Genomic DNA, 25,059 nt, shown 5'->3' on the forward strand with positions numbered 1-25,059 from the left:
ATAAAGTACTTTAAGTTGATTGAAAATCCATTTCCATTGAAACTTAATGTTTTTGGTAGCAGGCAGTTCCCCAGTCTTGGAGTAAGTTTGGTTTTTTGTTTTTCGTTTTTTTGTTGTTGTTGTTTTTTGTTGTTGTTGTTGTTGTTGAATGCCCCCTTACCCAATGGGGACATTCTGGGGATATTATATTGTTTTCCCAAGATTGTGTCTGGATAAAGATAGAAGCTATTGTTGAAGCATGACCTTGAGGGCATACAACTGAGTTCTTCCCACCCCATGAGTCACTATGAGAGTTGGCACAAGGTTGATGGGCGCAGAACATACGCCCATATGCACATACGCCTGGTCCCTTTTTGTGATCTTGAAGACTTTGATGACTGGTACTTTTGACATCAGGGATCCTGGCCACCAGCTCCAGCCAGAAACAGTTCTGTGTTCTTATATTTCATTAAGTCTATGGTTTTTTGTTTTGTTTTGTTTTTGCTTTTTTTGTTTGTTTTTTCTAGTCTAAAGGACTCAGCTTTTCTGTGTCTTGGTTGCTTCCTGAACACTGCTTTGGAATATGTGGGATAGATACATCCAAACCAGCCCCTTCCTTACCACCAAGGGGTTGTGATGTCTACAATTTCTAGAATCTGATGGTTGGACAGATCCAGGAGCCTTTTAAAAGACAACCTGCATGGAGTGGAATGTCTGATGCTTACAGATTTTTCTAGAAGTTTGTGACCATAGGGAAGACATAGTGAGAGGCTAATCCAGAAGAAGCTATGTGGGGCCTGAAGGCCAAGCCTCATTAGCTTCCTGGTGAACATTGCTCTGAGCATGCCTCCCACCTCCCACACCTTGAGGGGTTTGTCGTTGTCCGAAGGCTTATTTTATCTATTTATGTGTGTCCATGCCTGTGTGAAAGTCTGTGCACACATGCGTGTGGATGGGTATCCCCATGTATATGTGGAGCCTAGAAAAGGAGATCAGATCCCTTGGGATGAAAATGACACGATAGGGATGCACCCTGGTTACACTGGTCTAGGATGTGAACTCCAGTCCTCAGGATTATACAGCAAGCTCTCTTAGCCATTGAGCCATCTCTCCAGTCCCTACCTAAAGTTTTGACCCAGAAGGGACAATAGTTCACTTCAGCCTCAATAGCAGTTCAGTGCTGCCCAAGACCTGACAAGATCAGGGAGACAATCCTAACAACATTGCCTGTAACTTCAGAGGCCAGCCACATTTGAGGAGGGTCAAGGGGCCCCATGCCTTTTCCTGACTGGCTTAGATGTTTCCATGAGCTCTTTGGATTCATCCTTTACTAGAGTGGCTCACAGAACTCAGGAAAATACCCCTGCAGCTCTAGTTTCCTGATCATGTATGTGAGTCGAACAAGAGGCGCGCTAACCCTCACCTTTCCTTGTAGATTCGGGCATCTGAATCTCCTACCACATCAGTAGGAACTCCAAACAGGAAGTGCACTGACCTTTAGTGACCAGGGTATTCATTAGAGGTACTCATTAACCGGATATGATCGATGAAACCATTGACCAGTTGATGGCCCTCAGTCTCCAAGCACTTTGGCCTCTCTAGGAATCAGTCTGGATATTGTGGTTTGAGTATGTTTCTCCAAAAGCCTTTGAAGACATGGTCCCTAGCTGGTAAATGTAGTCCATTGAGAGGCCATTGTATCATTCTGGCTTTTACTTCAACCGTGTATTAACCCATGGGTGGGTCCATAGAGTGACATTATTGGGAGCTGGTGGTACCTAAGGCATTACCAGAGAAAGACTGTCAGTTGAGAGTATAAAGGGTATCTTGTGCTCACCATCTTTCTGTCTCACCCTCTGCTTCCTGGTTACCATGAGGCAAGCAACTGTCCTGTGCCACATACCCTTTCACCAGAGAACAGGCCCAGAAGGAACAGCCAGCTGTCCATGATCCGAAATGCTTGACACTATGAGTCGGAATAAGCCTTTCTTCCTTAAGCTATTTATTTCTGGTGTTTTCCTCATCACTGAGAAGACAGCTAACGTACAGGACAAGCTTCTAACACTCTAGTCACACTGTTGTGTTGATGCTGTATTTGTTTTGAGTTATTTTAATAAGTCCTTATACCTCCACCTCCCTTCAAACCCTTATTCCGCCCGGATCTCTTCCAAGCCCCCAACACCAGGTAGGAAAGAAAGAAGGTTAGAGGGAGAAGGCGCATAGACCTCTTTAGACTACTTCCTGCTGATTAGGGACATCATATTTCCTGGGACCAGTCCAGTCATCAGCATCAGGATATCTCCAACGTCTTCTTGTCAAACTGCAGCAACAGCAGCCAGGAGCAGCAAGGGAAGCAGCAACCTTCTTTCCCTGGCACCCCCAGCCCCAGCCCCAGCCCCAGCCCCAGCCCCAGCCCCCCCACCCCCACCCCCACCTCCACCTCCACCTCCACCACTACCATTCTCGGGGCTCTGACATTTATTTCCTCTCCAGAGACCCCAGAACTAAATTATCTGCAGCTGGCAAAAATCACGCCCCTCCTAGAGCAGGAGACAATTAGTGGCTGTGGGCAAACTGAAGCAGCCTCCTAGTCCACACCTGGGATTAAAACCAAAACACACTCTATAAACTGGGTTTTTAAGGAACTCTCACTACATTGTTGGTCTTCTGTGACCAACTCTAGCCAGAGTTCACTAGAAGTCGCGTCACTAAGTATGTCAAAGATATTCCTACCACTTGGAAAATGCCAAGGGTGTAGACACTCCGTGCTAAGAACCTAGGAGTAGACAAGCAAGAGTTATTATCCAGCCGAAAGCCCTATCGTAGGCCTGACCTAGCTTTCCTTACATGGAAGGAGCGTCTCCACCTTGCCTTCCTTTCATAGAGTGACTTCCTGGGAAGAATGTTCCATGCTTCTCCAGTGCCATTCTCAGTAGACCCCCATCTCCCCGGCCATCTCTGGATTGGGGCAGGCCTTTGGAACTGGAGAAAATCTGTGATGGTTTGCTTCTCGATGAGTATAAACTAACCAAGAGACAGAGGAGGGGTGAGGGGCTCAGTACTAACCCAGTGAGGAGACCACAGGAGTTAATTTGCAAATTAGTATCTTCTGAACAAAGAGAAAGCGATGGCTTTGGGGGACGAGGGGGCCAAGCTCTGCATATAGGTAGACATCACCCAAGCATGCCATGCCATGCCATTTACAATGTTTAAGTATAAGATAAGTGGTGAGCACTTTCTGGAGCATGCTCAGTTCAGAGCCATTACCACATGTTTAAAATAAAAGACGATGCGTGAAAATAGAAGACTTAGTGTTACTGTGAGCGTAGTTCTCCCCAGGTCACCCGAAATAATTAACTTGATGGTTTGAACCTATATTAGTAACTTTTTTGTTGTTGATAATGTAACAAAATACCTGACAGGAGCAACTTAAGGGTGAGGAAAGGGTTATTTAGGCTCATAATCCATCCTGGTGGAGAAGAAGACTACTGGATTGAACCCAGCTGTAACATCTCGGGCTTGCAGCTGGTCCATCATGTGGCAAAGGGGAAGCAGAGAGCTTCAGCAGAACAGAGGTGGGGATAGCCTTTGAAACTCGAGGCTCTGGCAGCCCACATCAGCCAACTAGTCCCTGTGTTTCAAGGTTTCCAAATTCCCTACCAGCTTGGGGACCAAGGGTTCAAACACAGCCCCCATTTCACATTCAGGCTATATCAGACAGTCTTGGCCGAAGTAAGAAACAAAGTTCCCTCTTTGAAGTTAATGTCTTTTAAAAGACCAGCGGCTTACACTGTGCTATGTCATAACCCTTGAAAGCGCTTGCCTCCCGTAATGCTAACAGCTTCTGCCTGCTGGAGAAGCCTGGTTAACGTTTCTGTCCCCTGATGGGCTCATAACTGCTCTTACTGGTTTGGGAAGCGGAGGCATTCTTTGTCTCTGTGAACTGACCCTATCCTCGTTTTGAATGAGACAATGGTTCTCGTCCTCACGCAGGGTATATAGCCCATCTGAAGGTGTGGGAAAACATATTACCATGACTTAAAAGGCTTCTTCTACAGTGAGTATTTGGTAGCTTCTTCAGGATATACCCAAGGTGTTAACAGTGTCATGTTAAACTTTAAACTTGTATGAGTCCGTTTGTGCTCATGATGTGATTGGTGTCTTGCTAACTTCTTTAAAAAAAAAAATCCTGTATCTCATGTTTGAGAGCAGGCCTTCCATCTACTAACACTGGCAGAGCCATAATGAGACCAGGGATAGACCAGGGCCTGTCATCTGACTTCTGCCGTGTGTGTTCTACCTGAGACGACTCTAGCATTGCAATGCTGGCACTGCCTTGAGGACAGGGACTTTACTGCCCAGGTAGAGGGTGAGCCGAATGGTGGTTTCTGGAGGGCTTTGCTGGGCTCCTTTGGTCTCTGCCAACTTCAGAATGCTTCCTTTTCGGAGAATGCTCAGCGACAACCTGGAATTTGTTTAATTGCTGAGTGGAGAGATTTCGCCCCCCAGCACTTGGAGATAATTAGAACACGATGTAGATTGTGTATGCTCTGTATAATGTGTAATTACAGATGGGTGGAGACGACGGATTTTGGAGAGCAAGGCTTTGTCACGCAGCGGATCTGGTGCGTGAAAACACGGTTGTGAAAAGTCCCACTTAACTCGTTTAGTACCGTGAGCCTCCATGGGGCATCACCTGTCCTCTGTGTGGTCTTTAAACACCGTGTGGGTAAAGGTGAGGACAGAGGCGCCTGGCGTTAAAGGGAAATGCTTTTCTTTTCTTTTCTTTTCTTTTTTTTTCCTGTGTAGTTGAACCCTAATCAGTTTATGGTGAGATGGAGAGGAGGCCAGTCGACAACACAGGTATTGTCAGAGGCCATGACGTTTCAAAATCAGCCTCTCAGGAGGAAAGACAGAACACCCAGATTTTTTTTTCCTTTTCCTCCATAAATCTGCTACCAGATAAAAGTATGCATTTCTCGGGATCTTTGTGCCTGAATGGGGTCCCCATGATCACATCTGCCCTCCATGGGGTGGACATTGGGAGTGTTCTTTTCCACAAAGCCTGATATAAATTAAAGGAAGTGAAGGACTCTTCAGCTAGATACAACAGGGGAATAGTCGGTAAATCAGATGTAAACCTCCCTGTGGAATTCACTTTGGCATTTTGAAGGTGCCCTGATGCCAGCACGCTCATACGGACGGGATGGATCCCTGTTCTTGGCTACTCGGTACAAGCAGCCCAGGTGCCAAACTCTGGGATATAGAAGGCAGGCGGTTCCCTGAAGATTTTGATCATAAAGTTCCAGAAGAAAATGCATACCCAGGAAAAAGCCAAGGGGTTGTGATTTCAAATACCATATTTGGAATTCTGCCGAAATACTTCAGAAGTAATAAGATCTCACGTGTATGAAGAGGTAGGCTGTGGACCCTTTGGAAGGGTTTGAAACATGGTAACATCTCTGTTTGGGTTGGACAAAGTCTGATCCAGCCCAGATCAGAGACAGGCTGGAATCTCTTAGCTCTATTTTGGCTGAGAACATCTGTGATTCTGGGAAATGCAGTTTTCTCTAAAAATAATTTATTTTATGCTGGTAGGGTTTCTTGGAGTCTTCATCTAAAGCATAACACACATAATGCTTTTTTTTTATATTTTAGGTTTTGTTTGTTACCTTAAATCATCTCCTTAATTTTTTTTTTAAACTAACACGACGACTTAAAAACAATTGACCTTTTATTTTATTAACGGCATTTGGGTTTTAAAGTTAGGTCATCTGATTTACTGGGGCAGAATTTTCTAGCAAGCTGCATTTCCGTTTTTATACACAAGGGAGAGCTAAGGCCCTAGAAAATAGATGTAGGTCTCACCACATTCCATCTCGGGGTGGACTGACTGAACTAATTAATGGTGCTAAGAGTTGTGAATTATTCGGGGGAAATATTTGACAGTAGTAAAGGAATTTTAATAACTTCCAACAGCTTTTATTTTATGTGCACTGGCCAGATAGCTTTAACAGCCACTCAGCCCCAGTGTGTTTCCCTTTGTTAGAATTCAACAGGGTACATTGAACAGGAGTAGCCCTCAGAGGGCTGGCAAAAATAAACAGCAGAGGTTCAGAGGCAGACAGACGGGGCAAATGATTGATTTTTCTTCTTTCCTTCTCTCTTTCTTTCTTTCTTTCTTTCTTTCTTTCTTTCTTTCTCTCTTTCTTTGTTTTTTAAACCTTAATGCCTAGAATTTCTGGTCTTGAATTTCATTGTTAGAAATCAGGATTTAGTTCCCAAATCAAACCCAGTCATCAAAAAGAACTGTGGAAAATTGCCCTGACCTCACAGATACAAAGAGATCCAGAAAGTTCATATTCTCTAGAGAAGGAAAAAAAAATTCATTTGTTTCTGTGGAGAAAGGAAAAGTTTGGAAATGTGTTTTTGCTTATTTTTTTTAATCGAGATTTGGTGTTTAATCCTGTGAGTTTATTTATATATTTATTCATTTAAAATCAATGAGGTGAGATGACTGAAGTCGTCCTTCTTATAGACAGGCAGATGGCAGAGTTTGGTGCCAGCCTGGTCCATATAGCAAGTTCCAAGCCAGTCAAGGCAACATAGAAAGACTGTCTCACAAAACAAAACAAAACACAAACACAAACAACCCAGTAAATAGTCGGTAAGGATTGGGGCAAGCACTGTTTGGGGAGAATCAATCAAGGCAGGGCAACTCCATTTTTTCTGGAGAAAGGCACAATGTAAGGCCACTTGCTCTCCAAGCTCCGAGAAAGTAAGCCTTGGGATCAGCAGGGGTTCAACTCCACCTCATGCCCCCCCCCCCCCCCCCCCCGCTACCATTTGAACTTCTGGGAGCTTTCTTTGTTTTGTTTTGTTGTAATTTAATTTAACTTAATTTTATAAAATGTTCCATGAGGAGGCATTCTGTGTTTGAATGTGCCTTACACAAGAACCAGGATCCTAAAATATGAGAATAGACTTTTAAGAAAGAAGGGAGTGGGTGGGTGGATGGGGAGCACCCTTATAGAAGCAGGGGGAGGGAGGATGGGATGGGGGTTTCCAGAGGGGAAAGGGGATAACATTTGAAATGTAAATAAATAAAATACCCGATTTAAAAAAAAAGACTCAAAAGTTTCTAAGAAAATCCAAATGGGTAATAGAAGAAGAAAAAAAGTTCTGTTGTGTGTCTTGAGGAGATGTTTTGGGGTAACAGGAGAAAGGTTAGAGTGAGGAGCTTAAACAGGAGGGTGTGCTTACTTACTGATGATGTCCCAGCATCTGGCCACAAGCGTCTCCACTCATGCCAGCCAACCTGAGTTCACCCAGCAGTTAACTGGCTCTGGCTAGTTCTCATTGAACTGCTTGCCAACTTACCCTCACCCAGCCAATGATGACCTTTACTTCGGTTTTCAGGTTAGACCATGCCTACAGAAAGAATGTGAGAGCTGGCAGCCATGGAGTGCGAGCCTGGGCCTGCTGCTACCTAAGTGGTCTTTGAAAGGCTTTGCTCCAGTGTGAGGAGGGCATGTGGAAGCTGGCTTCATGCAGGCAGGAAAGGGCAGAAGGACCAGAACCTGCCTGTATTCCAGATAGTTTTCGGACTTCTAGCACACAGAACCCTGCAAGTACATATGTACTGTTTGTAAGCTCTTGTTTGGGGTCTCCAAAAGAAAGCAGGGCCAATACAGAGAAAGCCTCTGATTATAGGCACTGGTTTGTGATTCTGGGAGTTTGACTTCCAAGAGGTGCCAGCTATCTGCTAGGACACAGGGAAGCTAGGGATGTGGCTTTAGTCCAAATCTAATACCCCATGCATGAGGGTAGGAACACATTGTCATAAGTCCTGAACCCCAGAGGCCTGAGAATCAGAAGTCTGGTACCCAGTATCCAATATTCATGAACTGAATGGCTGGAAAAGGAGAATCCCTCTTCCCTCGTCTCTCTTTTTCTACCCCAGCCCTCAGTGGATTGGACAGATAGTCACATGGCTGGTTTCGCTGATTAAAAACTTGTCTTGTTTCAGAAACACTCACAAACATATTTTTGAATGGTGTATTCCCAGCCATGTGAAAATCCCTTAGATCTGTCAAGTTGACATACCATCACATTAGTGTGGTCCCCCCTCACCCCCACTCTACCCAGTCTCCCCTAGGCTACCCCATCCCTATCCCTGGTACTTTGCTATCGAAGCCCAAAGGAAAATGTGGGTCATCTGCAGCTTTGATTGGAGGAGCCTTTTCCATCCACTGTCTAGAGGGAACCTCCCAAGTCCCAGGAAGGTGCATTTGCCTTCCTGTTTATTGTGACTTTTCAATCATGATCCCCTCCTGCTTTGTCATCTACGAGGACATGAGCAGGAACTGTCTAAGCGCTGATGCAGTGATTGTGTATTGAAGACTGATTACGTTTTGTAGACGTGTTTGCATATGGGAAGAGTGTTAAGTTGTTACTCCGCACAGCCACAGCTGGCCACATTTATTAATGGCAATTAAGAGGCAGGCTCGAGAGGCGCTCTCAGCGATGATATTGCAGTCAGCTACTTGCGAGGACTGGTAAAGAGTGGATCTCCAAGCACACGAGACGTGAGAATTAGCAGAGATGAGAAGACACTGTGACACACTCCAACCTTTGTAAGGTCTCTAACTGTTCGGGAAAGGAGCAGGTGTTGAGCAACATGGATTCTGCATAATGCCACCATGTTGGCATCAACCCGCCGGGGATGATACATAAGTGTCTCTGCCTTCCGACTGCTAGGGGAGGGAAGGGCTGCTGCCTCCACAGGCTGCGTTTGTCTTCCTACTGCTGTTGGGAGACTCCATCCTTCCCGACAGACAGCAACAGCTGGGCATGTGTGTTACCTGTCAGCCCCTGTTTGGCCTTGAGAGAAGGAAAAATACAGCCTACACGTTCACTGACAAACAGGAGCTCGAGTGCCGAGTAATAAGGATTGGGCATGTGACATGTTCAGATTTCCTGGCACTGTAGAGGGTGACTCTCTTTGTTCAGGTTGCCCAGAGGATACAGAAGGAACCTTTTAGAAGAAAAGGATGCTCTGACCGCCCTGCCTACACCTTCCCCCCCAGCCTCCCCTACATACACACTCTGCCATTGGAGAGTAGAACCCAAACTTCTACCTGATCTTAAAGGCCATGGCCTTCTGCTCCCTTGCTCTTGGCTGACCCACAGGACTGTCCTGGTTCTTCATATCCTCTGTCCCAGGTCTCTACTTCTCCTTGTCCAGATGAGCTCCTTAGAGACCCTTGTTAAATGGTGCTTGTTACTGTTATTTGAGGTACACTGTTTTCAGTGGCGCTGCCACTGCCAAAAGGATACCTTACTGGTCTCTCCCATCAGTCCTGAGCTCCGGGGACAGCCAGGGTCTCGACTAGTGTACCTCAGGGACTAGAGTAGCACCACCATCGTAGGAAAGACTTACTAGGTGTGTGAATAAGTGAATGTGGTTGCAGGTGGAGCTAGGGTGGGAGGTTTGACTGCAGCCCCCCTTATCCTTTCGACAAAGCCGGTAGAATGATGTGTTTTCTTTTTACTAATGCACATCAGGGTAGCCATTGCTGGCATTTTTCCAGCGATATTCTAGTGACCCATGCCTTCATAAAGATTTGCTCCCTAAAAGAATCCTTTGACACACAAGTGCCCTTGCTCTTTTCTCATCGCAAATGTGAAGGCTCCAGGTCCTTCCAGAAGCATGGGTGAGGACTGTTCTAGATCCTTCCAGAAGCATGGGTGAGAACTATTCCAGGTCTTTCCAGAAGGATGGGTGAGGACTGCTCCAGCGTCCTTCCAGAAGCATGGGTGAGGACTGCTCCAGCGTCCTTCCAGAAGCATGGGTGAGGACTGCTCCAGGTCCTTCCAGAAGCATGGGTGAGGTCTGCTCCAGCGTCCTTCCAGAAGCATGGGTGAGGACTGTTCCAAGTCCTTCCAGAAGCATGGGTGAGGACTGTTTTACAATGCATGGAAAGTACAACTGCTGCTACCACCCAGCTATGGCTCAGAATTCCTGCCAGGTTCTCCACCAGCTGCCCTCCAGCCTGAACTCCTATGTCCTCCCCAGCAAAAGCTGGGTTAATCTCAACTACCTTAAAGTGGGAAACACGAAGTGCTAAATGGACCAGCTGTTCCTCTTTTCCTTCAGTGAAAGTGTCATCAATGAACGTGCAGATTTTTAAGTGTGACACCATGACGCTTACTGTATATATGGCTTCCTCCCTCCTTCTCATTAACAAAAGAATGGTCAGAATCAAGGAAATCTGTGGACCCAGACCATGACATTTTGCTTTAGGCAAAGCTTGATTCTTGTCCTGACCTTCCTGCTGAAACATAATATTGAAGGTCATCGTGCTCAGAGCCCATCACAGAAATCACATTCCTAACATATGACACTGGTTTTTGTTTTTTTAAGATTATCTTGCAGATGAATCTTGAATCTTTTCACAGACTTTTTTTTTTTAAATTGAGCCTCGTGGGGACGGATTTCGACACTTCCTCTATTCTACCGCTGCTCCTGATGGCATATTAAGAGAATGTGGGTCAGGCAGCTAGATCGCCACGTGACAGACACATCTCTTCACTTCCTGGTGACTCAGTTTCCCTGTCTGCACACTGGAGTCATAAAATGGGGTTAAGGGTAGACAGAGCCCCTCCATCCTGCCTTGTGATTCGTCAGCATTGCCTTTGGTGACCACAGAGGGTGATTCAGGCTTGTCCTGGGCCCCATCCAATTCTATGACACTCAGTTCTTGGGGACTTAGTACCCAGAGATGTTTCTTTGTTCTTCTTCTTGATCATATAGAGTTGACAAGGGTGCTCTGTTGTGACTGTGGACTTTGTAACTGATCCCTTGAGCAGGCTTCAGGGACACCCTGGTTATGATATGCATGGCATTCACAAAGATGAGACCAGTCCTGTGTTATGATGGATCATGGCAGGTGAGGTGCCAACATGATAGAATAATGAAGGTAGCAGCTGCTGGCACAGACCTGCTCCTTATAGGGAGTTGAGACTTCGTCAATTTTGCACAGACCAAGATTAGGGATTGTCAAGAAACAGCCCCCCGGTCCTTTTTACAATTTCCTGCTCACTGTTGCCTAGTAGAGAATACCAGATTTTTAAATAGATATATCATGTTCATCAAAAACATCAAGGTGTCCCCCAGATTACCAAGATCAAATCCACTTGCGTTCACTTTAAAAAAACAAACAAACAACAACAACAAAAAAAAAACAAACAGTACCTTAGTGACATGTTACAGACGGCCATGTTATTCACAGATCTCACATCCACAGAATCAACCAATCAAAAATCAAAATGTTTTTTAAAACATGTCTGTATTGAACATATACTAAACTAGATGTGTGTCATTAGTCCTAAATAATGTTGAATAGCATTTGTATCATATTAGGGAATATAAGAAAATCCACAGGTAGTGATGATTCTAGGCTCTGAGAGGTTTTGCCTAGGTTACGTATGAATACTATGCTGCTTTCTGTAAGAGACTTGAAAACAAAACAAAAAGGAAAGTACAGAAGAGTAGAAGAAAGAGAACGGAGTGACCTAGAATCTAGCTGACCCTTGACCTTTGTGTATGTTGGAGAAAGAGCCAAGGGAAAAAAAAATCCTATAAAAAGGCCATTTGGGCGGCATTTTGCATTCCAGGTTATTATCAACCTCTTGTAAAGCTCCACACTTGGCCGTAGCTCTAGCCAGCCCCACCTGAGATGCCCATCAAGCCTCAGCTTGTTGGTGGCATTTACCTAGAGAAGCCTGCTTTCCAGACCCGAGGTCTAGCAGACTGCCGTCTGTATTTAGGGGCACTGAAGCATGCCTTCATGCCCCTGAACAGAGCTTTGGTGTCTCACAGGGTGTCTGTCCTCCTTTCAGAGTACCATTTGCCTTTCTTACGTTATACAGTTGGGGGTGTTGTTTTGGCTTGTCTGTTTTTAGTTGTTAGGAAAGGGTGCAAAACATAATCTCTTTTCCCCAAGACTAACTTCTTAACAAAAATTCACCCCCGTAGCATTTTTAGCTTTTGTTGTTATTGTTTTGTTTATTTGCTTGCTTGCTTGTTGCAACAGAGTCTCTCTATGTAGTCGTGACTATCTGGGAGCTCCCCATATACAGCAGGGTGGCCTCGAACTCACAGAGATCCACTCGCCTCTGCCACCAGCGTGCTGAGATTAGAGGTGTATATGTCACCGTATCTAGTAGCATTTTTTTAAGTGATCCATTGGTGAGCTACCCCTATCCCACAGGACCGGTTTGGGCATGAATCAGGCCCATTCTCTGGGATCTTCTCCTTCCCGCCCTTCTCTGTGTCAGACAATGCCAGGCTAGATGCTGTAAATACATGCCACCATTTAATCACCAAAAGGCTTGGAATCGATACGATTTCTCCCATTTTACAGATGAGGACTCACCCCACAGGCCTAGAACTGGGAGCCTTTTGTTCATGACCGGTGTTGTCTGTTGAGTTGACTGTTTCAGTGTTGAATCTGCTGCCTTTTCTATTTCGATAACGAATGTCTGAGTTTGTAAAAGATAAGTGATTCCTACCTCTGTTGATGGTCACATGGCCTATGTGTTCTGTCTTGGGAGACAGAGCTGGAAGCAGACGAGACACAGGAGGTTGTGAAAACCTTGGAGGGATCGTCCTGGAGATCAAGATAGCCTCCTGAGGTGAACCTGAGACCTCTCCAGACTGTTAGTTTGGTCACTACTACTGAGAAGCTTCTTTGTAGATTTTTTTTTTTTACTGCTAGGGCACTGGGCTTTTTATGCCTGTAGGTCAGTGTCTCCACCCTAGTTTGTTTTGTTTCTGGGGAAGCTGAGCCCTTCCTTGCCTGCCTTCCACTGTACCTTGCTCAGTCATGACACAGACACTACTCTGCCTTTGAGCTGAGGGCTTCATTACTTCTCAGCTCAGAGAGGGCAATGTCACCTGTAGGCACAGATTTTTTTATTTTTTATTTTTATTTATTTATTTATTTTTTAGTGTTGTTCCATTCTTAAAGCTAAAACAAGTCAGAAGGGTGTATGAGTACCTGTTAAAATAACTGGAGTAAAATGGGGTAGGTTGCAATGGGATATCGCAGTAAGGTAAACAAAAACCACCCAGCCCTCTCTATCTGGCTCACCTTATTTATCTGACTTGTTTTAGTTCATCCCACAGTGCATGGCCTCTGAATTAATCACTGAAGCCTGGTGTTAAAGTTGGGTTCCTTGGGAAGTCCTTGTTGTAGAGGAAGCAGAGGAGTAAATAAAGACTTATTTTACTTCAGTGAGACAGCAAGCAGAGTAAATACTTTAAGTCAGCGAGACGGTGAGCAAGTTGTTGATCCGAGTGCTGGTGGAAGCTAATTGGGTTAAAATGACTCTCCAAAAAGTTTTTCCTTGCAGCTGGAGAGATGGCTCAGCGGTTAAGAGCACTGGCTGCTCTTTCCAGAGGTCCCGAGTCCAATTCCCAATAACCACATGGTGGCTCACAAGCCATCTGTAATGGGATTTGATGCCCTCTTCTGTCCGATCCCCCCCCTCTTCTTTCATGCAAATGGGGCACTCATACACATACAATACACAAATAAATCTTTTTTTAAAAAAAAGTTTTTCCTGATAAGAGATTCAGCCAGGATTTCAAACCAAAATAAACTATCTACCAACAAAATTAAACCAACATAATGAGCTCGCTGATGTCTGAAAACATTGTGGGAGGAGGGGCCAGGTTGCATAGGACAATGGTATTTTAACCCTTAAGAGGTGTGTATGATTTGGACAGCAAAGAAGGAATCGGAGTCGAATTCTAGGCTCACAGAAGCCTATGAAGGCTTGGAAAGATGTGACTCCTTGGCTGTGGTCCCGTGTGTTGGAAGCAGGGTTTTTATGAGGACAAGTAGAGAGGGCAAGATGGGGTGGGATCAGCCCTGGAAGCTCTGCTCCACGGAAGAATGTGGGTTTTTCTCCTGGTCTGCAGGAAGAGCATGTTTTAGACGGGAGAATGAATGGATGCTCCCACCGTCTTAGGTGGAGACAGAACTGTTTGCAATGTCAAGGTAAACGTATTAAAAGTAGGGAGTTGAGAGTGGCTCACCTGCTCAAAATGGCAGCCATTTTCCAGAGCAAAGGTCCATGGGTCATTTCAGAGACGACCTCTGGATAACAGAGGGCATGATGCTCCCTTGGGTGGGTCAGAAAGACCGGCAGTGCAGGAAGCAGAGAGGGGAAGGAACAGTGTCGGGGAAAGCAAAGTAAGAAAGGATTAGAGGAGACAGATGTGGGAAACACGAGCCTTTGAGCAACTCTTGGGGAAAACAAAACAACAACAACAATAACAAAAAAAAAAACCAAAAAAAAAAAAAAAAAAAAAAAAAAAAAACCCTGTGGCCTTCCAAGTATACTGTGGTTTCTGAAAGTCAACTGGTCAGTAACTGGGCTGAAAGTGTAACAGTGAAGGGAGGGAATGTGGTCAGCAACCAGCCATGTGGTGAGGAGACGGAAAACCTTGTGTTTCTGACTTAGCGTTTGGAAGAGCTACAGCAAACACACTGCATACCTGTGTACAGTTACGGGAGTTACGGGAGTTTAGACCCGGCACCTTAGGTCAGAGTAGGGCTCTCAAAGGTAGGAGGGAATACAGGCTGCAGTGGGAACACACTGGCTTTGGGTTTCTGTTGCTTGAAGAACATTCACACTGCTGATGTCTTACTGCAGACCCCTGTCCCAAATGCCTCAAGCCGTGCATGTTATAAATGAGAGCAGTCTATTTTTCATAGCTCTGGAGGCTAAAAGAATCCTCTTAAGGTCCCAGCAGACACTACTGGGTGGTTCTGCCTCCTGTTCACAGGCGGCTCCTTGTGGTGGTCTCTTGTGGTGCACAGGACCAGGGAGCACAGTAGAGCCTGTTTGTAAGGACACCAGTCTAGCCAGAGTCTCTGCCTTCATGAACTATCAGGCCCCCAGTTGTCACACCTTATATATTGGCGTGGGGTTGGGGGGTAGGGTTCCAGCTTATGACTTCTGAGATTGGGTAAGCTCAAGGCTCTGGGTTGGAGGCACATGGGCTCGAGCTGGATAAGCTAACCAGAGGAGAGGACCAGAAGCAGGACAGAAGAAGAGGGTGAAAAAGACCGAGGGCCCATCAAATAGAATGTGCCCCATACCTGTTTAGAGGGGACAAGACAGAGTGGGATATCGCTCAGTGGTAGCCACTTAGTGTGTATTAAGCCCTAAATTTAACCCTTAGCCTTGGGGGTCGGTGCTGTAGCATCTGGGTATTACGTCTTTTACAGTAACATATTTAAAAAGGAAAAGGAACTAAACAGCAACAAGAGCAGGCAGGGTAAGGTGACCCCTTGTTCTCAAAAGCACAAAGGCATCTCATAGCTGTTCAGCAAGAACCAGTGTACACTGGCCGGAGCAAGCCACTAGGGAGGTGAGAAGAGAGACAAGTGAGGCCCCACAGGACATCACAGACCGACTGATGTGGTAAAGGCTTTGGCGGGGGACTCAGGTGCATCCAGTTGCCATGTTCTGACGGAGGTTGCGGTCCCACTCCGGTCCCCTGACCAGCACACTCTGCAGTCTTCCCTGTAGAAGTAACAGCCACTGTGTGTTACTTAGGATTCCCGGCTTGGGTGTTCTCAAAGCAAGTGAGAAACTGACCGTACAACAGCATACTGGGAGGCTGGAGAGATGGCTCAGCGGTTAAGAGTGCTGACTGTTCCTCTAGAGGTCCTAAGTTCAAATCCCAACAACCACATGGTGGCTCACAACCATCTGTAATGGGATCTGATGCCTTCTTCTGGTGTGTCTGAAGACAGCTGCAGTGGACTTATATATAAATAAGTCTTTTTTTTTAAAAAAAGCATGCTGAGTACAGACTCCTCTCAAATTCAAGCAGCCACACCTCTCCCGATCCAGTGGCGGTATTGTTTTGAAAGAGATATACCTCTTTTGGAATCTTTGATGTTCACCTGTTTAGAAGTAAGAATCTTTTTACTCGTTAGCGTTACATGTTTTATGATATATGGGGAAGGGTGCCTGTGTGCCCTGGTATGTGTGCAGGGGGCTGGAGAACAACTTTGTGGAGTCGGCTCTCTCCTCCTGCCTTCATGTGGGATCCCGAGTAGAACGTAGGTCACCAGACCTGGAGGCAAACAGTTTTACCTGCCTAGCTCTCTTGCCAGCCACGCTCCAAACCTTATTTCCTTCCTCAGTCATATTTCATTAATTTATATAACACCCAAAAGAATCCCGCTGTTTTGTGCCAGCGCTTTTGGGAGCACAGAAAGTGTCTGTGAACCAAGTCAGAGAGACTCTGGCAGGAAGACTCTGCTGGGACAGCATCCTCAGAGTCAGTGCTAAGGCTCTTGATGTCAGAATCACTGAAGCTCAGAGACGAGGCAACTGTTCTATACATGTGTCCCTGCCAAGCCTGTCCCCAGGTTTGTCTGTCTTCTGTGACGTAGTTGACTTTGTCCTTGAGTGTCTGGTACCTCCTTCTTCCCACCTTGACTTCAGGTACAGATTCCTAGCAAACCTGCCCGGCAGCCCTGCCCAGGGTTAGAGTACCAGCAGGCTCCTTCGGGGTCATGGGGTTCTTTGCAAGACCTAGCCATATTTAACGCTGCCTCTTATTTCTTTGTGCTTCAGAATTACACACTGACTTGAAAGTTTACTAGGGAGCAGGTATTGTCTGCAATGTATGTACGGCTCTCAGTTCACCAAGACCCAAAATGTATTGCTTTATTAAGGCAATATTACTCCATATCCTGAGTAAAAAGTGTGTGATCTCATAGTCTTTCTTGCCCTGTTCCTCCAGTAATATATAAATAGGTATGTATGTATGTATGTATGTATGTATGTATGTATATATACACACATTTGCATGTATATGAACATATAGTAACATAGTTAACTATAATGCATGTCTTTTATGTGAGGAATTCAGTCTCCCTGGGACCAGCTCCTCCCCCTAATTCTCTATGTACTTTGAACCCTGTTTTTCTCTACTTATTTATGTTTTCTATGTGTCCATTTCTCTGGCCTAGGTGTAATCCCATTCAGCTTCTCCTCCCATGGCAGCTGAATATCCAGTCTCTCTTACTTATGTTCTTTAGAAACTCTTAGGACACCTTGAAAACCAGAGATCTTTAGGTGAGACCAGGACAAGGAGAAGTTGCCTGACTTAGGACATGGCTGCCCAGGCAACTGGTGTAGAGTATGGACCAGTTTCCCTTCCATTAAAGGATAGCCTGAAGGACAAAGCTTTCATCGGGTATTCAAAAGGATGCGCACACACATAAGGTGCCCCGTAGGTATATTTCCATCACTAGGGTACCATTGAGCACTACTTCCCAGCCACACATTTCAGATGCCACACTGCATTAGTTATTAATGACAACATACCATACACTATAGTTGAAGCCACCACAGGGAGTTTTCACAGCTCTGGGGACTGACCAGGTCATACTAAGGTACAGCATCTTTGGCTTCTCCTGAGCCCCTCTCTGTCTTAGAGATGCTTATCTGCTTTCCCAGGGCTGTCCTTGTGTGTGCTTGGGTACAACAGTCTTATTAAATCAGAGCCCATTTACATGACTTCATTTTCTGATTTTTGACTTTATTACCCCTCTAAAGGTGCCATCTCCTAGTGCAGCCCCAGTCTGAGGTGTTGGGGATTAGGACCCCAGTGGGTGACTTTTAGACCATACACCATGGTTGTAGCACATATGAATTATTGTGCATAAAGCTCAGGTGGTGGTGTTAGCCTTTCAGCTGTGACTCTTTCCTTTCAAACACTGCTGCTGATCTATTTGTGAGTATCTAGCTGTGTATCAGCACATGGCTAGGCATGAAATTATTTTGCCTCCTCCTTGTCTCCCAGCCATAAACCTGTGTGATATTTTACCAGTATAGATCAACAGAAGAGAGGGTTGGGCACGAAAGATGAACATACAGTATAGAAACAAGAAGTTATTCCAAAACTTAAAGTGGCTGTGTTAGGAGATTTGAACTGGCAACTCTCCCTCCTCCCTCCCCGTGGCTACTCATGGGCATTGTTCACATCCACTGCAAGTAGAGCAAGTGCTCCGTTCTTAGCACGGACTCCATGTTTTAGTGCCTTCATCCTCAGTGGGTGAATACATACACTAGAGAGTCATGACATGTGAGCCTGGATCAGGGCTCCGTAACTCATGGTCCAGCCCAACCCAGAGAAGCCTGGAAGAGATGGTTTGGCTCAAGCCTTGCACTCATGAAGGTGGCTTGGTGTACCTTTCTTGAGGTGATCTCCACGTGTGCTCAGGGTCTTAATCTTGTACTTTTCCTGACGGTGTTGACAATGACTTTGTACCAAAAAATATATTACTCCATCTTGGTATTTCCTCCAAGTACAGATGTCCTAGGCCCTCCCACAGGGATTTGCCCAAAGGAAAAATAACTAGAGGTCTTGGCAATGTCTGAGTTGATAGTTGAATTTTATTTCTTATTATTGCCCACTGCTTCTCTAAGGCTCTCTCAGAGTAATGGATTCTCCCTTTAGTTGTGCACATGTGAGCATGTGAGCAGCTGTAAGTACAAAGGTTGTTGTTGGTGGTGGTGGTGGTAATGGTGTGTGTGTGCGCTTGGTGGGGTCCTCTGGGCTAGATGTTTGAAAGCTCCTATCTACGAAATGTTATTCTCTAAGTAGATTGTTGAACCTTGTACTGGCTGGTTTTGTGTGTCAACTTGACACAAACTGGAGTTATCACAAAGGAGTCTCTTTGAGGAAATGTCTCCATGAGATCCAGCTGTAAGGCATTTTTCTCAACTAGTGATCAAGGGCGGGAAAGGCCTAGCCCATTGTGGGTGGTGCCATCCCTGGACTGGTAGTCTTTGGGTTCTGTATGTGAGAAAGCAAGCTGAGCAAGCCAGGGGGAAGCAAGGCAGTAAGTAACATCCCTCCATGGCCTCTGCATCAGCTCCTGCTTCCCCACCTGCTTGAGTTCCAGTCCTGACTTCCTTTGGTGATGAACAGCAATGTAGAAGTGTAAGCTGAATAAACCCTTTTCTCCCAACTTGCTTCTTGGTCGTGATGTGTGCGCAGGAAACCCCAAGACAAGCTTCAAAGGTGGGGTGGAGGGTGGGAATTTGAAGCAGGGTTTGGGGTGTGTAGCTCAGGGTGGCCTTGAATTTGGGATCAGCCTCCTAGATTCTGAGAATAGAAGTGTGTGCCACCATACCTGGCCTGTGAATAGTTCTTAGAGGCTTGAAATAACTTTGCCTCTCCCTATATTAGTTTTCCTGTTTTAAATTCCACATTGAAACGATGTACTTAATATACTTCAGTTCTGTTTGTCCCCTGCCCTCTGCCCCTCAACTCCCACCCAGGCTCTTTTTTTTTTCCCGGAGCTGGGGACCGAACCCAGGGCCTTGCGCTTGCTAGGCAAACACTCTACCACTGAGCTAAATCCCCAACCCCCCACCCAGGCTCTTTAAATGTCTCCCAAGGCCACCAGAGCCTAGGAAGCGCCTTGATTCATTTTGCTTTAATAGTGACCCCAGGCTATTGAACAAAAACTGAAAAACTTACTTTGCCAGTCATGCATTAAGCCAAGGTTGCTCCCTTCCCATCTAGGTCTAGACCAGCACTGTATGCTTAGTTCAGGGAGAACTGCACATGCACTTGACTTTCAAGTTTCCTGACAGCAAATACTTGAAATAAGTGAATGAAGCTGGGCGTGGTGGCACACACGCCTTTAATCCCAGTGCTTGGGAGGCAGAGGAAGGCAGATCTCTGTGAGTTTGAGGCCAGATCCCGAACAAATTCAGAACAGCCAGGGCTGGTTATACTGAGAAACCCTGTCTCAAAAAAACAAAGACAAAATAACAAAACAAAATGAAGAGAAATAATGGATGGTTTTATGCCTGCAATCACAGCACTCTGGAGCCTGAGGCAGGAGGATTGCTAGTTCAAGGCCAGCTCGGGCTACATGTTCCAGACCCCATCTCCAACTGATGTAAATGGGGATCTGTCTATTGAGTGAACGTATCATTATTCTGCTGTTCCATTAAGTATGTGAGGCATTTGTTAGCAAATAGACCATTTGAGAACAGGTATGCTCTCTATGTGGGTAATTTCTTACACTATGGGCATTTCCTTAATAGCTGTGGATTGTGGGGGAGGGTTTGCAGGATTCTTGAGCGAGCTTATAGTCATTGGGAAAGGACAAGACTGAACATGCCACCTGTTGGCATACTGAAAGGCAAGTTGCCAAAAATGTCCTGGTGCTGGAGCTGTGGCAACATGCATGGACCTGAAGGTGTTGGGATTCTTCTCCTCGGTATGTAGAGGATTCGGGATCTGGCTTTTTAAAGACACTTCTTTTAGTAAGGATAGATACAGAATGTCTGGTTCTCATCATTTAAGGTGCACATATCAGTAAACTGAAGTGCAGCTGTCACACCAGAGCGCCTTGATCTGCAACCTATTTGACTACTGAGCTCCTGTCCAGTGAACAGCAGCTTGTAGTGTTTTGGTACCCCTGTGCCTGGAGGATTTCCCTGGAGGGTACTGCGTTTATGTACACCTTTCTTAACACTTTGCTTTTAGAGACTGTAATAATTGGTACCATAGCCATTGCCCCAAGCCCTGGTCTGGAGTTCTGTCACCTGCCCTTTCCACTCTGGGACTGAAGGGTCCAGCGAAAGTTTTATTGTTGTTTTGTTGTTGCTCTTTGAGACTGCTGTTATAAGAACACACCTCACAGTGGAACCACAAACTGCTGTGATTTGATTGTTAGTGTTACCCTTCAGGTTTGGGGATCATGTCTGTGTTCTTAGTGTTTAGGGTCTCAGCAGGAGACCTAGGCTTTTATGACTTTACCCTTTGGAGATTTGAGTGTCCCCAGAAAGCACCAGGTGTTTTTGTAGGCTTTTTTTATTTTTTATTTTTACATTCTTTAACTTAATCCTTGTTTACACGAACACACTACACACACACACACACACACACACACAGTATGTATGTGTCTGTGTCTGTGTCTGTGTGTCTCTCTCTCTCTCTCTCTCTCTCTCTCTCTCTCTCTCTCTCTCTCTCTCTCTCTCTCTCTCTCTCTCTCTCCTAATTAGAGTTCCTAAGGGAGGAGCCTTCCCCATCACCACCCAGAGGGAAAAAAGAAATGTCAGGGAAGACATACAACAAATACCAGATGTACTATCAGAATAAGCTTTATTTGTTTGTTTCCATTTACCATCTATATAGTCTAGTGACCTCCAGAACCCCCTGCTTTACATGTTTCTAGAAATGGTTCAGGCCACGGCCAGAAGGCCCTACCACACTGCCTGGCGCATTCAGAGAAGCAAGGGTGGGAACAATGGGCAGAGTGGCTTTTTGTTCTCCCGCCCCTGTTTACCTATTCACAATCCTGAAGCGGCTCGGCTGTGATGGGGGATGTCACGTGTAACTCCACCCCCCCCCGCCCCCGTCCCCCCCCCCCCCCCCCGGCTGAGAAGGAGCATAATGCCTGCTTTCCAGACCTTCCCTCATTCAGTGAAAGATGTAGTTGTCGTGTGTCGGGACGACAGAGGGGCACGGTGGAAGCCAGCACGTGTGGCTGATTACCGGGGCTGCCATGTGCTTTGCAAGCCTCCGGTGTCTGCTCGGGAGCTGCTCCCTGCATGGCCGCCTCCTGTCCATCCTTGTCAGCGCCGCTGCTTTCTTAAGAATCATTGGAGAGCAAGCCTGTCCCTCCCTCCCTTGTGCGTGCACATCCTGTTTCGTGAAAACGTATTTTTCTTTTAAGCAAAATTGAAAGAAAGGAGAGCGAGAAAGGAAGAGGGTGGGGGGAAGAAGGTTGCCATCCAGTGGAGGAAGGAGTAATTTCTAGCTTCATTCAAGAAAGAAAAAAAAAATGCACACACACACACACACACACACACACACACACACACACACACACACACACGCAGGCTGAAGTATGCTTAACTCTTTTAACTTGGCTGGGGCGTTTTAGCACCATATGGGTTCTTTCGTGACGTCCGGAGCCAAAAGAGTGCAGTGTGCCTTTAAGGAAAGAGGTACCTCACCAAACTTCCCTGTAGTTGTGCTTCACCATTTAGGTAGGGAAGGAAAGTGTTAATTTCTTATTTGTACACTTTTTTTCCCCCGACTTCCTTCCTATTCACTTCATTAAATCTAGAGGCAGTTCAGCATGGGAGCCGTCTGTATGTTGAATTAGGGCTCGTTCTCTTGCGCAACACGTCACCAGTCGGAAACTGGGGGTTTGCTTCTGTGATTTATTTCATTATTGTGCTGGTAAAAGGTTTGGAAGGGAATTCTTTCTGGGGGTAGTACTTTTAGCATTGTGTAGCAAGTTTTTTTTGTTTTTGTTTTTGTTTTTGTTTGGTTTCTTTTCTTCTTCTTTTTGTACCGCCCCCCCCCACCCCAGCTAAGTTATCCGCTGAGCTATCTTAACAAATAATATTTTAAATCAGAGAAGTCCCCATAATTTCCCTTACAAGCAAGAGAAATCTTAAGTCTAACTCTTGAAGTGCGAAAAGCATTGGGAAATATGGAGGGAATTGATTTCCATTAGAAAAAGCCCCTTAGAAACCACAGGACATGAATCCCTGCATATAGATGTGTTTCGGGTCTTTGGGGAGGAGGGAAGATTTTTGTAGCTCTCTGCATTCCTGCATAAAAACCTTAACTTAAGGGGGGGGATAACGGTCAGTACTCTGTGTGTTTTCCTGTAACTCCAGGACCTAGATTTAATAGGAATCTGCAGTATTAACAGTTGTAATAAAAATCGGTTTGACTAGTTCCGTTTGCAATTTAATTTGTTTTTCCTTCTTAGGTACTCCCAGGCGTAGAGATTTAAAAGTCCCAATATCACAGGCTTATGTTTGTTTCCCGCCCCCCTTTTCCAGAATTAAGGGGGTGGGGGTCAGAGCAGAAATACTCTTTTCACAACTTCCCCCTCCTCACGGATCCCACTGAAAAGGAAAAAAAAAAAAAAAAAAAACAATGAAAAAGATTTTGCAGTATGAAAACCGAAAGTGAAGTGTCACAGTTATTCGGGGTTTTCTTTACAGAGAAAAATAACACTGTATTAAAATACAGGAACCTGAGAACATGCACGTTGCTTTTACTTACATGCCTCTAGTGTGTGTGTGTGCTGGGGGCGGGACGGGGGCTGTTTTTCTTCTGTGTTAAAAATCGTTTTAGACTGCTCCAAACCCATGCAGTATATCTTTTCAGAGAAAAAAAAAAACCGACTAAGATGAAGCATAAAATACAATCAAAAGCATGTCTTGCTTTAATCTTTTAAAATACATTTGAATATTCATGTGTTTTCCTTATTGGCTTAATTGTTAAAATGCAAGCAAGAATGAGAAACCACCTGAGCTAAAATCTCTAATTCTGCTGCCTGGAATAATAAGGGGGGTTGGGGGGGGGGGAGAGAAACAATATGATAAGTAGTTGTCAATATTAAAACAGGCTGGAGGAGGAAGGCTTGGGGCCTGGTCGTAGGTAGAATGAAACAGCAGATTTGAGTATCCACAATCCTTCCAGTATTAAATTTTCAGTAAAATAAAATTACTTGTATATGAAAACATAGCCTTTCCCAGCTCTCTTTTTTTTCCTGATCAGCTGATGAAGAGACTAGCAGCTCGCTGCTTTGCCGGCTTGTTAATTTTATCCCCACTAACTGTGATTTCCGATAGCCGGTCTGCTGATAGTGGTAAGGTAAATATCCTTTTTCGTTGCCGTCTTGAAGATTCAGTAGAACTACATCCCAGGCATGTGTAGGTGTGTAACACATCACAAGCCGCTGTTCTCCGTCGTTCTGTGTGCAACTGGGTGCTGGAGGAGAGCAGGACCATTAACTGTCGACAGGCTTGCATGCTGTATTTATGATTAGCATGTTCAGCCTCCCCAGATATGCGGGACAATTTTCTTTCTCTTATCTCTGCTTAGCCGCACTGTGTTTAGCTGTATAGCGGGTGTCCTGCTTTTAGGCAAATGAATATTAATGAAATAATGGGGAGCTTTTTTTTCTTCTTCTTCTTCTTCCTTTCTCCTTTTCCTTCATAACTCATCAGGTCTCGCCTCTTTCATAGTGGTTATCCGAACACTGTAGGATCGTGGTGATGGGAATTGTCTGTTGATTATTAAGGCCTGGGCTCAGGCTGTCCCTCAGGATTCTGTCTGTGTGCGTGTTGCTTCTATGGATTAGCACATTGGAGAGTGCATTGGAAACAGTTTTTTTTCTTAAATCCCACTGGCATTTTTTTTTTTTAAAACATGCCAGGTTGTTTTGTTTTCTGTACCAGGTTTTCTTCACAAAAAAAAAAAAAAAAAAAAAAAAAAAAAAAACAACCTTTCTCTTTCAGGAGGCATTGTGCATAAGTGAAAGAAATTATGTCTGAGCTGTAATCACTCCTTGTATTGATTGTTATATTCACATGATCATAAATATTAGCCATGTTTGGTGCTGTGGAGAAATGAAGGTAATTGCCTTATGATTAGAGCTCTTTCAGCTAGGAGAGGATTGATTAGCATTCACATACTGGAGGCAATATCGAGAGCCCAAGGAACAAACAGCAACACCAGTCATCTGTGTGAGAAAGCAATCTCAAAAAAAAAAAATGTAATTTTTAGATTTTTTTTTTCTTCTCAAAGAAAATTTCTTTTCCGTGGTCAGATTTTCTTTTGTCTGTTTTGTTTTTTTCCTTTTTTTTTTTCTTTTTTCCCCCCTCTTTTGTTCCTCTCTTAATTTTTCCTTATAAGTTCGGAGACTTAACCAGGAAAAAAGAAAAGTTTGAACTTGTGGGTCCCTGTCACATGGATCTCTCAGTCTTTTCGGAACAGGTCTCTTTCATACCTGTCTGTTTTTATAGCTACTTTATTATCTTTCTGCATTAGTGCGGCTGGCTCTGGTTTAAAGCAAGCGTTCGCAGGTAATTGGAAAAAAAGTGTTTTGCTGTTTGTGAGTGTGTGTGTGTGTGTGTGTGTGTGTGTGTGTGTGTGTGTTCTTTATCGGGTGATTTCATTACGTCTACCAGGGACTGTGGTTTCTT

At 45.0% G+C, this 25,059-nt stretch overlaps 1 protein-coding gene across 38 annotated transcripts in view; it reads left to right on the forward strand.

The window, feature by feature from the left end:
• The window catches only part of Smarca2 (SWI/SNF related BAF chromatin remodeling complex subunit ATPase 2), a 167,491-nt gene that overhangs the window by 116,011 nt on the left and 26,421 nt on the right, over positions 1 to 25,059 (forward strand). Inside the window, exons 1-2 of one of the 38 annotated variants that reach the window (XM_087575046.1) lie at positions 22,174 to 22,298; positions 23,630 to 23,725. In XM_087575046.1, the coding sequence (XP_087431172.1) occupies positions 23,633 to 23,725 (93 nt within the window). In that variant the 5' untranslated portion in view covers positions 22,174 to 22,298; positions 23,630 to 23,632. 38 annotated transcript variants of the gene reach the window in all.

The sequence above is a fragment of the Rattus norvegicus genome, chromosome 1 (assembly GCF_021556685.1).
Source record: "Rattus norvegicus strain SHRSP/BbbUtx chromosome 1, alternate assembly SHRSP_T2T, whole genome shotgun sequence".
Classification (NCBI taxonomy): Eukaryota; Metazoa; Chordata; class Mammalia; order Rodentia; family Muridae; genus Rattus; species Rattus norvegicus.